The 16482-nt window shown below is 39.1% G+C and overlaps 1 protein-coding gene across 1 annotated transcript in view; it reads right to left on the reverse strand.

Moving 5' to 3' along the window:
- Positions 1-16482, reverse strand: part of MLIP (muscular LMNA interacting protein) — a gene marked incomplete at its 5' end in the record, with an annotated part of 249001 nt that overhangs the window by 42712 nt on the left and 189807 nt on the right. The window contains one exon of the mRNA XM_079781369.1: positions 12694-12822. Coding sequence (XP_079637495.1) covers positions 12694-12822 — 129 coding nt within the window. The remainder of the gene's footprint in view (positions 1-12693; positions 12823-16482) is intronic.

A 16482-nucleotide genomic window follows, 5' to 3' on the forward strand; every position in this document is an offset into this window, starting at 1 on the left:
CTGGTCTGTGGGATTGGGCAGAAACCAGCTCTCCGACATCCCCGAGGGGTCCCGGATTGCGAGGAAATGCAGGCCAGGCCAACGGACTGCACCAGTGTACGATCAGGGGCGGGGAGGGACACGGGAGGTTGCCCAGATGGGGAGGGACCGCAGGAGGGCTCCAGGGTGTGTCCGGCTCATCTCAGTCCCTATTAGCCAGACCCCAGCAGCAAGCTAACCTATCAGTCGGAGCATCTACCCCCTTGTGGTCAGTGCACATCATAACAACTGATTGACTGGTCGACTGTCTGCCCCCTGGTGGTCAGTGCATGTCATAGCAAGTGGTTGAGCAGCCTTAGCATATCACTAGCATATTACGCTTTGATTGGTTGAATGGATGACCAGACACTTAGCATATTAGGCTTTTATTATATAGAATCATTACAAACTTCTTCAAGTTACTAGAGTTGTATACTTAGGTGCATTAAATGCAGCATCCATATTTTTCATGTTAATGAAGTGTTACAATTTTAAGAAAAAATGATCTTACAGTCTTGAATATCCTGGGGTTTTGTTTGATTGAATCTATTATTGTCTTCACAAGGAATGTGAGTGAATGGGTTGATGTTCTGCAACTCCATTATGTTTCCTATGCAGAGGCTGTTACCCAGTCTAACATCACTTCCCAGAGAGAGACAGAAAAGCAAAAATTATTTCCAAAGTTTATTATCCTAAAGTCCTTTGCGTCTTGTGCACTTGAAGAATGCAGAAACGGGAAATCCAGAAGCAGTAAAGACTTGCAGAGGAATCTTCACTTTCATATAAAAAGCATCTTTTTTTAAAATTTTAGGTTACCTACTTAGCCTTCCTATTGAGGATATTTGTAACAAAAATAGTTGTCAAATTTGCCAATGTAAAAAGCAAACAACAAAGAATAATTTAAGTAGCAAATACAAGGACCCTTAAAAAGTCTATTAATTATGTGGGTATTTTATATAGTCACACATATATACTTAATTTTGAGAATATCTCTCCTCCCACAGTTTTAATTTAAGAAAGAGTAAGGCAAAGGTATTCAAAGGGAAATAGTGGTAATATACTATACTAATGATTTCTCAATGTTCTACATAGATTAAGTAAATAGAAAGTGATTTTTAAAGAAAAAAGTCAAAATAAAAGAAGATTCACTACCCAAAACTGCTCATTCCAGAAAGAAAAAAATCATAGTAAACTGTATGGGGATGATATTTTTTGTCATGATTTTGACTTAAACAGTAGATTAAAACTTTCCATCTCTACAAATTTATGCCTTAGTCTCTGAAATTTTTTGTTGATCATGCAAGGGTGTTAAATATCAGGAGGGCTTCAATAATATTTAAATACATAAACATAGAATTTCAGGGTAAGAAGGCACCTTCAAAAGTGCTTATCAAAGTCCAATGTCCTCATTTTGCAGATGTGTAATAAAGTCCAGTGTCAGGAATGACTTAATCCAACACCATGCATATTAAGAGTTCTCATACTGACTGCCTGACTTTTAAAATGCCTCTTTTAGGAGACTGCCCAGACAACTAACAATTAAGAAAATACAACAAGAAAGGAGAAAGTCTAGAAAGATGGAAAAACCACAATTTTGCGGAAATATCCAGAGACAATGAAAATGTATGTCCTTTATCAAACAGGGCTATCATTATGAGTAGAGGCTACATGGAATGTGGAAAATTCTATACATGCAGGCTTACTTTCCTCCTCTGTGTAAATAAAATAGGAAAAAGTTCTTAATTAAAACACAAAAAGAAGGTACCTAATCAATGCTGGTTCAACTCAAATGCCCCTGGCAACGACAGTATTGAGCGTCATTAGTCATAGCACCCTTGGAGCTGAAAGGCAGCCAGAAGCTGGTCTAGTCCAGGGGGAGGGAGGTCTTCTATTGACATTTTGAGTGAGATAATTTGGTAGGGGTTGGGGGGAGACTCTCCTGTGCATTGTAGGATGTTTGGCAACCTCCCTGGCCTCTTACTCACTCAATACCAGTAGCACCCACCTTCCCAGTCATGACAAGCACAATGTCTGGGCCAAAGTCACCCTAGTTGACTTCAGTCTAATCCCCCTCATTTAATCATTGAAGTTCAGGTTTCACAAATGCACTGGGTAGAGCTGGTTAATCACACAGTCTCAACTGGAACCACATTACAGAGCTCTTTATGTAAAAACCAAGCTGCCCTAGTTTCCCTTCGGTTCAATTTCTCATCAAAATGAATAAGGTCACTAGATCCTCCCTGAATGTAGGCTCTAAAATGGGCAAATGAAACTAGCCTGACCCTACAATACCCTGTAAAGTGTCAGTCCTTTGACTAAATGAAATTCATGAGAGTCTAATACTTCCTGGAAACTGTTTAGCCAAAGATTCAGAAAAACACCTCTATTTTTCTGAACTTACCCAATGGAGTAAATATAATATATACTTGCTTTTATTTGAGCAGATAAATTTGCTAAGACTCAAAACTCTACTAGATAAAGATAACTGACAATCCAGTCCCTGGTAAATTGATTATTTTCTTACCAGATATAGTTTTATATTTATAAGGGAAAGTAAGATTTTTAAAAATGTTAAAGATCTAAAGGTCCATAAGACAAATTGATATTTGGATGGCTGGCCTACAATAAATTAAATTGCACTTAGGATGTCAGTATTTGGAGATTAGAGCATTATTTTGAAAAACTCTAAAAACCTATAGCTCTCCTGTCTCTAAGGAATCGCTGATTTTAAATTTACAAATTTACTACAGAGCATCCTTTCCATGTAGCCTTTGAAATAAAGAAAAATACATTCTTTAATTTTGTTTTCTCTTTTTCCATATAGTGTTTATTTTAAGAGACTTGCTGGGAACCAATTCCAACATGTCATAATTACAAGAGTTTCATCAAAAGGTTGGTGAAGCTTGGAGGGCTCAACAAGGGCTGAGCCACATATATAGTTTACCTGTTGGAATAGCTAAATGTCACTTTCCTCAAACCTGAATAGTATTGCTTGCTGCCAGACAGCTCAGGGCATCTAACTCTGCATGTTATTGCCTCCTGTTGGCCAAACACATGAACAGCTGTAGGCTATTCCCCAATCTGACAATGCTTCTGTAAACCCTACCCTTTGAAACCCTACCCTTTGAAGTGTATTATCTCCACCTTGCCTTAGGACAAATTGTGTTAATAAAAAGAACGGGTCCTTAGTCAAGGGGTAGTCTTTAGCTCCTTTAGCTGAAGCTCCTCTGACCGCCAATTCCTTTCCAAACTATCTTTCATCTTTGGACTCCTTATTGAATCTATGTGCAGCTCCTTTATTCAGATTGATGAACCCTTTGTAATGCTGGGACAAAAACCCTGGCATTAATGGACGCCCACCCAGGGTCCCCAACTGACCCCCAATGCCTTTTCAAACTATCTTTCATCTTTGGACTCCTTATTGAATCTACATGCAGCTCCTTTCTCCAGATTGCCGAACCCTTTGTAATTCTGGGACAAGAACGTCAGCATTAATGGACACCCACCCAGGGGCCCCAATAGAGACTGAATTTACCAGCTTCATTTCAGTTTTCTATAGGCTTGGTTTCTCAAGCTGACTTTATTTTAAGGAAATTCAAACAGAGTTTATTTACCAGTTTTAGCTCTCTGCCTCAGTCTCTCCTATGCATTCTTGTGATTGCTCTTCTCGTTTGGATATATTTTCTCTGCCTGAATATCCTACTTTAAGTTATTTTATCTTGTATCAAAGAGAGGAAGAGAAATTCCTAATTCTCCTCAGAAAACTCATCTTCAGACTTATATGCCTAGCTGTGACCTTTATATCTGTCATCATTCAAAGTCTGATTTCACTCACACTTTAAAATATGTAATCTCTCCAATGATTAGAGATTATAATGTGTTCCAAACACATCAATCATAGCCCATTTATTCAAATTATACATCCAATTTTTAATATATCCTCTTCTATGCATTCTACCTTAATTCCACTCATGAGTCAAAGAAAGTGCTCAGTAGAGAAAATAAAATGACAAGCCCTTCACTCTGACTGCATTGCCTATGGATATTTAATAACTATCCTTCAAATAACTGTAAGGCAGTTGTGGAATTAAAACTGTGTAGTGAAGGAGGAAAAATTGTAGACAGTGTCCTGGGGGAGGGGCATTAGTTTTACCCAAATTGTCTTATACATAACTAGAGGCCCAGCACACAATTGAAACATACATGAGATCACCTGAACAAAACTGAGGCCCAGTATTGCGTGGAGCTTGTGCTCAACAGGAACCTGCCTTATCTAGGGAGGGTTGGGGTCATTCACTGTGGGAAGGCTCAATTTAAATGAAGCCCCTGCTTAGATAGGTGCCAGCTGAGCCCTTTGCCATTTTCAGAGGGTTTATCATCCCTTCTGGCTGTTTCCTTGGAAACCACAAACTCAAGATAGCAGTGGAATGCTGCATCCTCTTATCTGAAACCCTGCTTCTCTGGTGCCTTGAGAGGCCAGGACCACGCCTGATTCACAGCATGCCCCGGTCCCCCTGCCTGGGACCCACTGGGGCCGCCCGAGCCAGCGCACCCCTATCTCTGTCTCCATCTCCACTCTGGGCCTCACCTGCACACACAACCTCCTCCTGTCTGGTTGAGACCCATTACAGCATCTCAGCCTAATTTTCATATTACCTCTTTATAGATATACTAGAGGCCCGGTGCATGAAATTCATCCCTCAGCCCAGCCTGCACCCTCTCCAATCTAGGACCCCTCAAGGGATGTCCGACTGCCTGTTTAGACCTGATCCCGGTTAGATCGAGCCTAAACGGGCAGTTGGACATCCCTCTCACAATACAGGACTGCTGGCTCCCAACTGCTCACCTGCCTGCCTTCCTGATTGTCCCTAAACGCTTTTGCCTGCCAGCCTGATCACCCCCTAACCACTTCCCTGCCAGCCTCATTGATGCCTAACTCCTCCCCTGCCAGCCTGTTTGCCCCTAACTGCCCTCCCCTGCAGGCCTGGTCCCCCCCCCCCAACTGCTCTCCCCTGCAGGCCTGGGTCCCCCCCAACTGCCCTTCCCTGCAGGCCCAGTCACCCCCAACTTCCCTCCTCTGCCAACTTGGTCACCCCTAACTGCCCTCCCCTGCAGGCCTGGTCACCCCCAACTGCCCTCCCTAGCAGGCCTGGTCCCTCCCAACTGCCCTCCCCTGCTGGCCTGATCGCCCACAACTGCCCTTCCTTGCAGACCTGGTCCCTCCCAACTGCCCTCCCCTGCTGGCCATCTTGTGACCACATGGGGGCAGTCATCTTTGACCACATGGGGGCAGCCATATTGTGTGTTGGAGTGATGGTCAATTTGCATATTATTCTTTTTATTAGATAGGATTAGATAGGATAGAGGCCTGGTGCACGGGTGGAAGCCAGCTGGTTTGCCCTGACGGGTGTCCCAGATTAGGGTGGGGGTTCCCTTGGGGCATGGGATGGCCTGGGCTAGGGGCCTGTGGTGGTTTTCAGGCTGGCCACGCCCCCCGGCTACCCAAGTGGAAGCCCTGGTATCTGGGATTTATTTATCTTCTATAATTGAAACTTTGTAGCTTTGAGTGGAACCAAGCCTCCTGCTCACTCTGTGACCACAGCCATTTTTGTTGGGATTTATTTATCTTCTATATTTGAAACTTTGTAGCCTTGAGAGGAGGCCTAGGCCCGCCAGAGCAGGCGGAAAGCTTGGCATCCTCTATTGCCGGGGGCAACTCAAGCCTCCTGCTCTCTCCGTGGCCGTAGTCATCTTGGTTGGGTTAATTTGCATACTTGCTCCTGATTGGCTGGTGGGCATGGCTTGTGGGTGTAGCAAAGGTATGGTCAATTTGCATATTACTCTTTTATTAGATAGGACTAGAGGCCTGGTGCAGGAAATTCATGCACTGGGGGGGGGGGGGTCCCTCAGCCCAACCTGCAACCTCTCCAATCTGGGACCTTTTGCGGGATGTCCAACTGCCTTTCACAATCCGGGACTGCTGGCTCCCAACTGCTCGCCTGCCTGCCTACCTGATTGCCCCTAACCTGATCACCCCCTAACCAATCCCCTGCCAGCCTGATCGATGCCTAACTGCTCCCCTACCAGCCCGATCGTCCCCAACTGCCCTCCTCTGCCTGACAGCCTGGTCACCCCCAAATGCCCTCCCCTGCATATTCCCTCTTTATTAGATAGGGTTTTTTCTTTAACATATTGGACAGCCCTAACTGGTTTGGCTCAGTGGATGGAGCGTCAGCCTGCAGACTCAAGAGTCCCAGGTTCGATTCCGGTCAAGGGCATGTATCTTGGTTGGGGGCACATACCCAGTGGGGAGTGTGCAGGAGGCAGCTGATTGATGTTTCTCTCTCATAGATGTTTCTAGCTCTCTATCCCTTTCCTTTCTTCTCTGTAAAAAATTAATAAAATATATTTTTTTAAAAACATATTGGACAGTGTACCTGCCGTGGTCTTGACAAACCAGTAAAAATGTAAACCCAAACTAAAAGTGTCATAAAATAAACTCCTTAAACAGGAATTTCATGAAACCTTGCAAAGGTGATATCATGTGGTTGTTTTTTCCTTTTTTCCTACTCTTTTTCTTGATGTTTCATCTTTTATCCTTTCTTTCTTTTCTCCTTTTATTCCTTATCTGTCCTCTCTTTCTCTTAACTTTTACATTGGTAGAATTGTCAGTACTTGAATCTGTCTTGCTTCCAGAAGATGAAGAAGAGGGAAACACCGTCATCTGAAGAAAAAGATGGTCTATGTTGGGATCTGTGGTGTTTCTGGTTTTGCTCTTGTCCCGGTTTGTTTGTCATTTCTGCTGGCCCCGGCATCTTCAGGACTTGTGGTGGGCACTTTTTATTCATGTCTATAAAACCTTCCTGCCTTGGTGAAAACTGTAGGGGAAAGGCCTTCCTGGGTGGGCTCAAGCCCTGCGTGAAGTGCTGAGGAACCAGGGCGGGGAAAACCCACCACCGTCATTGCAGAGCCAACCTTTGGACCATGGGGTACTCTCCAGTAATGTAACTGCAATGTCACCTTTTGCCTTCAACAATTAGTTGTAAGTTACTTCCGATGTGAAACCCTACCTCAGACATTTCCTTTGAGGTTTGTAAAGTTTTTAAACAAAACCCATTTACCTCCCTAACCTGGTCAGAAGTTTCTACCCAATGGGAGAGGTTTGCTGGGCAGCGTCGCCCAGATACCCGCGATCTCGAATCACTTGGCTGGGGGCAAGGGAAGTTCCAAGACAGACTCCCCTAGGCTGCCAGTAGGGCAGGATCACTCACCAGGTCACAGGCACTTCTGAGGCTGAAACCCTGAGGCTATAGGTGTGTGTGGGGGGGATCACTCCATGGGGGCATAGGTGCTTTCAAGGCTGACACCCCAGGCTGCCGCTGGGAGGGGATCGCTCTGTGGGGGCGCAGGAGCCTCCCAGCCTGACACCCTGGGCTGCAGGTGTGTGAGTTTGGGATCACTCTGTGGGGAGTGAATTTGTTTTGTGTTTTATAAAGGGTCAGGAGGGCCTCTGGGCAGCATTCCGCCAGGCCACTTACACTGCCAGCTCTCAGCTGCAGCCCTCCCTGGGACTAGGGGACTCCTGCCAGCTCTCAGCTGCAGCCCTCCCTGGGACTGGGGGACTCCTGGGCGCCACCATTTTGTGGCTATGGGTGCCACCACTTTTGTTGCGGAGTGACATTAACTTGCATATTACTCTTTTATTAGATAGGATATAGATACAAAGTGATGTCAAAGGCATGTGACAGTCAACATCTACGGTTCTATTCACAGGCTGACCTTGACTCAAGGTTCAAGAAGTTTTGGATAGACTCCAGTGAAGTAAAACATAAGAATGCATTTTTTTTTTTTTTTGCCAACAAGTAAAACTGACTTTCTAATCTCTAAATGACATTTACTTTAGGTATTACTTAAAATTTTTACACAGCTACCTTATTTCTCTTGACATTCTGTTTTTAATATTTTCAGATAAAATTACTATAGAGGTTTTAATTCTATTTAAGCAAGGCCTTATTTTAAAAATCGAGTATACTTTCCATGATAAGTTCTAAATATGTCAATGGCCCTCTCTCTTAGATAAAGATATATGGTGACATCATGGATTAAGAAAACATAGAACACATATACATAAACCTTTCAGATTGTCATTGTTTCCCAGTAGATTGGGGTAGAGCCAGACACTACAGTCACCAAGTATTTGTAAAGCAAACAGTGCTTCAGAACTTCACCAATTATTAGAATTTCATGGTATTAGAAATATTGAATAATTCTACCTATTATGATAGAAGTGGCAAATAGGTCTTTGAGTGTGTGTTCATTTTAAAGCAAGTAATATCTCTTTAAGATTCTTAAATGTACATGAGGCAAGGGAAGGGGGACCAAAAAAGTAGTTTCTCTTAGAAATGTAGATAGTGCAACAGAAAATTACAATCTTTTTATTCTAATCGTTCAACCTTGATACATACACAAGGTCAAGAGAAAGCTTAAAGCCTGGAAAAGGAAGAGATGAAATTCTGTTTCAGGGGGTGATCCTATGTGATTATATCCTAGAAGAAAAAGTAAATACTGTCTCTATAGAGCAGTTTTTTAATATATACATATAAAACTAAGAAAGTAGTTTATTGTAATGATAAAGTATCTATTACATATACTGCTTTACATTGTTTACAGTAAATTATCTATTACCTATTACATATGGAAGAAGAAAGGGAGACAGGCAGGGAGGGAAGGTGGCAAAAGAGAAGAAAAACTCACAAGGATTTCATTACTTGGATAAACAAAAACAACATGGTAATCAAGTTGGAGAAGCCAAATCTCTGACCTTAACCCTTCCAAAAGAAATGTAACACTCCAAGGAATTTCAGTTCTCTCCCCCTTAAAACAATTCAGCAAACCACTTAATCATTTCTAGACCAAAAAAAATTAAACATTTCAATCTGAAAAAAAATATTTCTTAATAAAATATCATTTCCTGACAAAAGACAATGAGTCATCTTGACTGAGAAACAAATGTTGAAAAAGTAGCAATTTGTGGCAAAGCCAGAGTCATTCAGAATAAAGAGCAATATTGTCAATCTCACCTTATAAAAAAGGTGAGTATTTGCCCTGTAATATTAACATGTGGGTGACATAAAGAAGTAAAATTGAAGGTCACAGTAGAAATATAACTTGATGAATCATTAGAAATCTGAAAATCACCCACACAATCCTCAAAGTTTAATGTCAAGCACTGAAAGTTTGGAAAGAAGATAAGCAAGTATTATGGATAAAAAAAAATCAGGAAAATAAATAAATAAAAGAAAAACAAGAAAATTCCCTATATTTATCCTTTTATGTTCTCTGTGAAGTGGTATGGAGGAAATTTGCTAAACGGTCATTTTCACACATCAACAAGTTATCTTCCCTCTTGAGAAACAAGTTTGAAGGAAAGTAAAGTTTAAGAGGCATACATGCTGGGAAGCATTATTTCCCTTTTTGGGGGGGAGAGGGGAGACTCATAAGAAAACAACAATATTTCCCTTTAATTCTGCACCAAACCTTTTTTATACATTATCCTAGTGCTTTAAGAAGGAAATGACATATGTAATACCCTGGGTTGAATTACTAATTTATAAAGAATGAGAGAATTTTACAGAACTGAGGTTAGCAACTACTTTTTATATTAAATTGAGTATCTTCAGTGAAGAAATCAACCTTTATCTAATTAGGTACATTAAGAGACCAGAAAGAAATCGATATATTTTGCAATCTCACTAGTCAGACAAAATAAAAACCATTTTGCCCCTTACAATCTTCATTTTAATCAGTGAAATTGATTGTATTATCAATAGAACTATGCTTCAAAGCACTTCATAGTTTAAAATTCATATGTACAGAGTGAAGATATTTTATAACTCAATAGTACCACAAAATGATGCAATGATGGGTTTAAAGGTAATTTCAGATAAGCATAAATTTCATTATGAAGAGTTTTTGTCAAAAAAAATCCATCTAATTCAGAAAGAAGCTTCCTGGCCTATGCCATTTTGATGTAAAAGCTGTTAATTAATAAGTCTCAATTACTTGATTCTGCATGTGGTCTCCAACTTTCCTTTTAGTACTCAGAGGCTGTCTCCAGGCAAATTTTCACTTCATTATCAGTTCAAAAGGTTGCCCAGTTGTACCTTCTTAAGTGACAGTAAATACATTTCCGTCTGGTCTCATCATCTTTAGTGTCTGATGTTTTGCAACAGAGAGTTTTGAAATCATATTTTATGGCAGTGAAGCTGCTAGGGGAAATTTATTGACTTAACAATCTCATTCAACATCTGTCATGTGGAACTGTCCCCAGTACAAGGCAGATTAGTGAATGTGAGCTGCTTCAATTTGGCCCAACATTCTGGCTAAAGAATTTTCCATTACATGGGTGGGTGATATCCGCTGAGTTTGGAACCATTCAATTTACTCTGTGGTGGCAGGAGAGAACGCAATAGTGGCTAGAACTGAATTTGAGTACTCTCTCTTCTATTGAAGTGTTCTGATGAAAGTAGCAATCTGAGATTATAAATTGTTATCACTCAATTTGTTTGCAAGCAGAACTAAGCATCTACCCTAGTGAGCTGTCTTTGGCAGCTGCCTCCATTGTAGATTCTTGTCCCAGTGAGATAGTAGCTGGAGCTCAATATAAAGAGACAAGTTGATAGTATGTGGAATTTCTCACTGTGCAGTGACCCCTCGGTTCTATCATAACTTCCTCTCTCATGCACAGTCAATGACTAAGACCAGGGAATGTTTGGAATTCACTATTAAGTGGTATGCTGGAGTTCTTTCAATTCCAACAGTCTGCAGACTCCTATTACTTACCATGTTCCACACAGAAATTGGGATACATTCAAGAATAAATTGGTTGAAAGAAAATAAAAATAAGATTATGTCTTTGGCACCTTAATATTTGCAAAAGAGCTCAAATTTTCAACAAATTATCTGGAAATTCATAGATTTATGTTGAAAATAAACAGAACTTTAAACTTGCTATATAGTCAGGAAAAGCAAAGCAAAGAAATGGCAAGAATTTCCTACACTTGAAAACAGAATTTATCATTTCAGAGGACAGCAAATTGTGACAAATTATAGGTAGGTTAACTTGATATTCTACAAAGAATCTTGTTTAAATTAAAATGCATAAATGTGAAATTATAATACAAGAGGAAAATTATTATATTATAGCATTAGATCATATTTTTATGAATGTAAGTTACATGTATCATATGTGAAATTTATTTTAACTATTGGAATTTTTGTCATATAAGAATATATTACTCATAAAGCTTTTCTCATGACGCGATACTATCTAAAATGTTACATTAAACCTCTAAAATGTAGTGACATGCAAGCAATAGATATTTAATAAGTGTTTTGTTGATAATGGAAATATGCTTTCTTAACAGGAATTTCCATTTCGGTTATATGTGGAATTAGTTAAAACAACCCTGTATTTAATTTAAATTGAGAACTATATTGTATGCCATTAAATACAAATAATTTCCTCTAATTATAATTTTCAATATTATCAGTGCTTTCTAAAATTTTTTAATTTATTAAAATCATGTCACAAAGTATATACAAATAAACAGAAAATATTTTCTTCCCTGCTTCATAAATAAACATTATAGTTAAGCATGAGTAAGTATTTATGTTGAACTTTTTCAAGGTTATATATGGACTTCAGATCCAGAAAGAGTTAATATCAGATTTTAAGTAACCCAAATTTTAGAATTTCAAGTACCCTTTAAAGTACTTGATCCAAATGCCTGATCTTATACATTAAGAAACTGCAGCCTAGAGAGAGGAAACAACATGCTAAGGGTTATAAAGCCAGTGGCTTACATTTAATAAGTATAGATATCATTTATATTTTCAAGGACAAGGTAGTTATCATTTGCAAACTAAAATTTAAAAATAGTATATTACCTTATTGATAAGACTATTTTATTATAGATTATCCAATGTGGTGATCTTAAAAATAAATATCTAAAGTTTTCTTTGAAATGATTTGTGAAGTTTTATATTATGTATTTATTTTTACAATTTTCCCAAATATCTAAAAAATGCCATTGACAACCTTCCATTACACTTCCTCCAAAATATAGGATATACTAGAGGAAGATAGTACATCTTTTTAACACACACATACACACACAAAAATATGAATGAACAACAAAGCCTTAAATAACTTGATAACCTATCTTCTAACTAGTGTTGCTCAATCTAGGGGATCATATCATTTCTATGTTAATATGAGAACAATAGATCTTTTTTCAAATGTACTAATAAACCAAATCTAAAATAGTACATCTCTTCAAAAGAAAACAGTACTTTACAAATAAGAATACAACACCTATCTGATACATCCAACCAGTAACTTCATGATGTCTCTATAGAGAGTAATGTTTTGAATAATATCATCAGTATTAGAAAAAAAAAATTTTAAAGCACAACATTGAAATACTTCAAAATATTATTCTGGAAATTGAAAATATATAAGAATTTATTTTTATCATGCAAAAATTGACCTATTTTATTACTAAGGATATTCCATTAAATGGACATTTTCTTGCACATACTATATTCGTAGAACTATAAATGATATACAGCCATTTATCAAAATATCAAAGAATGTCTTATATGTTTACTCACCTGTTCAGAAAAGAGGTCATCGTTATCTTCCAGATATTTACTGAAAGGGTTGGGTTCATAGACTTCCTCCTCTTTTTTCAATAATATTTTGGATTTTACAGGTACCGGGCGAATTACTCCAGGTTTAGTCTTCATGAGCATCAAATAATTTTTAAATAGAAAAATAAACACCATTAAAATAAATATGTGTATTATTAAGTCATTCAAATGTTTTCACAAAATTTATGATTTTTTAAATTTTAAAGTAATTTTTCAAATACAGAAAAACAGCTAGAAATTAAATGATTTTAACTAATGTAACTTCAGTTTTCAGTTAACTGTTACAATCAACTCAAAAATTTACTGTCATGATGTTCAAAATGCAAAATCTTCATTTATCTAACCAAACATGTTCTTTGTTTCCTCGCCAGTGCATTCAGTTAGTAACCATTCACATGACAAATAATTATTGAGAGCGTCCTTGGTGCTAGGCAGCATTCTCATTCTGGGCATGGTAGGACAGACGAATTAGGCACATTCGCCAAGCCCATAACAACTTTTCACTTCTGGAAACTACACTCCCTTCATGTCCCCAAATCCACAGAGCTCGGCCTCTAGAAACCACGTTCCTATTATGTATGATGAAACCAGGGGTGGCCTTCTGCCCTAAGTCAGTGGACAGTGGGTAGCAAATAGATATTCTTTCCCAAGAATGTGGAATAGGCATTTAAACAGCTCTGTGGTCACTTTGGGAGGTTGAAATTATAATATGTCAATTTGGAAACCATGGGAAAGCCCTAATCTGTATTAAAACAGATATAATTTAGATCAAGAAAGATAAAGCAAAGAGCATAAAGAGGTGGCCCAGTGAGCAGAGACATTTGAGGGCCTTCCAGAAGTATGGAAATATTCCTAGGGCCCAGCTGCATTTCTTGACCTGAGGCTACCGAAGACTTTCCCCTTCTTTTACACTAGACTCCCCCCACTTTTTTCAAAGTCGTTTACTTCTGTAATTTGCCATTAAAAAGTTGTAGCTAATAGACCAATCATTCAAGATTCATAAACTTGTACCCAATGTCAGTTTGATGGAAGAGGGAGAGAGAGAAATCTAGTTTGGGGCAATTTCAAAATGATGTTTCCCAAACACCAAAATCTTGTTATAGTGTAAAATGTCACAAAATGATTGATAAGTTTGCAAAACCATCCCAAACAATAATTCAATAAAAAGTTGTGACTCTCTTTCTGTTTAAGCATTTTGCTGTAATTCTTCTTCTCCACCCCATTTCCTTTCGGAAAACAGTAAATTAGCTCTCTTCAGTCAATGCTGATGCTCACAAGTTAAGCCTTCAGGGACTACATCTATCTCTCTGCTCTATAAACTGCCTGAAATATTTTGAGTCTTGAATAAATGTCGCTCTGCAATACTTCTTTTTTAAATCGATATTTTCCCAGTTATATATATACACACACCAACTTGGGAAACACAAATTGAGAAAAGTCTCTCTTTTGTTTGTTTGTTTTTTCAGGCTGAGAAATATCTCCCACTTAAGAAACTCTAATTTCTCTCAAGGGGGAAAAATGAGCAAGTAACATCCAATTATGCATGAAGTCACACAGTTGAGTGTGATATGAGAGGAATATCCCTCCAGTAAACTCAATAGAACACAGCCTAGGCAGTTTCTGATTTCTACAGCCACCTGTCAGAAGGGAGGCGCCCAATGCCTGAGTCATGATCCTAAATTGTCCAGATTTCCTTTCTCTCTTTTCCACTTGTCTTCCTATTTCATTTCTCCTTCCTTCTACTTCTACTCCTGTGCCTCATCCTTCTCTCCTGCTCTTTCATGATGCAGGAAATCCATACAACAATATCCATACTCAGGGTCTACTAAAACCAACAAGGAGCTTTACTGGTAAGAGCTAAACTTGATGGCAGTATGCAGAAAGATGAGAGCCAAGAGAATAAATCTGACCAGGACCACTTGATATGCTAAAAGAATGTCTCTGCCAGAATACATGACCACTGGTCCCTGTATTACTAGCAGGCAGATATTTTGGGTGATCCTGGCCTGGAACCTTTCACTCACATCATCTCTCTTGGGATCATCATCCTCCAGGGTGAGACCAGAGAAGGGCTCTTCTGGTTGGTTGGATATTAACTTCCTCAGTATCAGACTCAGTTACCGATGCTTCATCTTGTTTGTATACCAGCCTTCATGCTCTTTAGTTCCTATAAATTTCCTGGATTTCATGGTTGTCTTACAACTTGATAATGATTCTATTCTGATTTCTTCTACTTTACCAGATTTACCACATGCTCTCCTCTTGAACTCTGTCCAAAAACTTGGTTTGCCTGAAGTCTTGCAATTTTACTCATTCTGCTTTGCTTACTTGGTTTTGATATGGTTGCTCTGAATCTTATTATACTGAATACCTATTTTTTTTTTTTTAGTCTTAATGTTCTCCTGCACTATAACTTGTTTCCACTCAGTAGTCAGTATTTCCTAGACATGGAGGTTGACTCTAGGCAAAAGAAGACTAGACATAGTTTGCCTTTGACGTTGTTCCCACTTCCCGCTCGCCCCTCCACTCTCCACTCGAGCACACACTATGACAGTCCCTCCTTTGGGAGTTTGCATTTGCTTGTCCGGAATTCTTTTCTCCCTTTCCAGGATTGTAATCCCCACCTGCTTCTCTTATCTGCCTTATTATTTTTCAATTATACTTATCACAATCTAACACCAGTTCATGTTTATTGTATTGCTTTCTCCACTAGAATGTAAGCTCTGTGAGGACAGATATCATTGTTTTGTTCACTTTTGTATCTCCAATACCTAGAATCATGTCTGAAACTTAGGAGATACTAAATAAATATTGGAGGAATGGATAAATTAATTGGCAGGCAAAAGCTGGCTGTATACTGGCTATAACCCAAGATGGAGGCCTTAAGAAGTGTTGGTTGCCAGCTTGGGGTTTCCCACTATTTTTCCTGAATTTAATTTTTGATTATAGCATAACCCAGGAAGAGGAAATAGAAGATCCACGCTTCTATCGCAGGATAGAGGATCCACACTGCCTTTCACAAATAGAAGACCAGAAGGAAAGTGGGTTAGTGACTCCACCCTCAAAGATAAGAGTAAAAGACAGAACTTAACATCTCTGATGGATATAAGAAGTCAAATGACAATGAGTTACTGTCTCACACCTGTCAGAATGGCTATCATCAAGTCAACAAAAGACAAGTGCTAGAGAGGATGCAGAGAAAAAGGAACTCTCGTGCACTGCTGGTGGGAATGCAGACTGGTGCAGCCACTATGGAGAACAGTATGGAGTTTCCTCAAAAAACTAAAAATGAAACTCTCATTTGACCCAGTGATCCCACTTCTAGGAATATATCCCAAGAAACTAGAAACACCAATGAGAAAGGATATATGCACTCCTATGTTCATAGGAGCACAATTTACCATAGCTAAGATTTGGAAACAGCCTAAGTGCCCATCAGCAGATGAGTGGATTAGAAAACTGTGGTACATCTACACAATGGAATACTATGCTGCTGTAAAAATGAAGGAACTCCTACCATTTGCAATAGCATGAATGGACCTTGAGAGCATTATGCTCAGCAAAATAAGTCAGTCAGAGAAAGATAAATATCATATGATCTTACTCATTTGTGGAATATAAAGAACAACAAACTGATGAACAAAAACAGATCCAGAGACAGAGAACCATTCATCAGACAGTCAAACCTAAGAGGGAAGGCAGGGGAGGGTGGGAGTAAGGGGGAGAGATCAACCAAAGGGCTTGTATGCC

Source organism: Cnephaeus nilssonii (assembly GCF_951640355.1).
Source record: "Cnephaeus nilssonii genome assembly, chromosome: 9".
Classification (NCBI taxonomy): Eukaryota; Metazoa; Chordata; class Mammalia; order Chiroptera; family Vespertilionidae; genus Cnephaeus; species Cnephaeus nilssonii.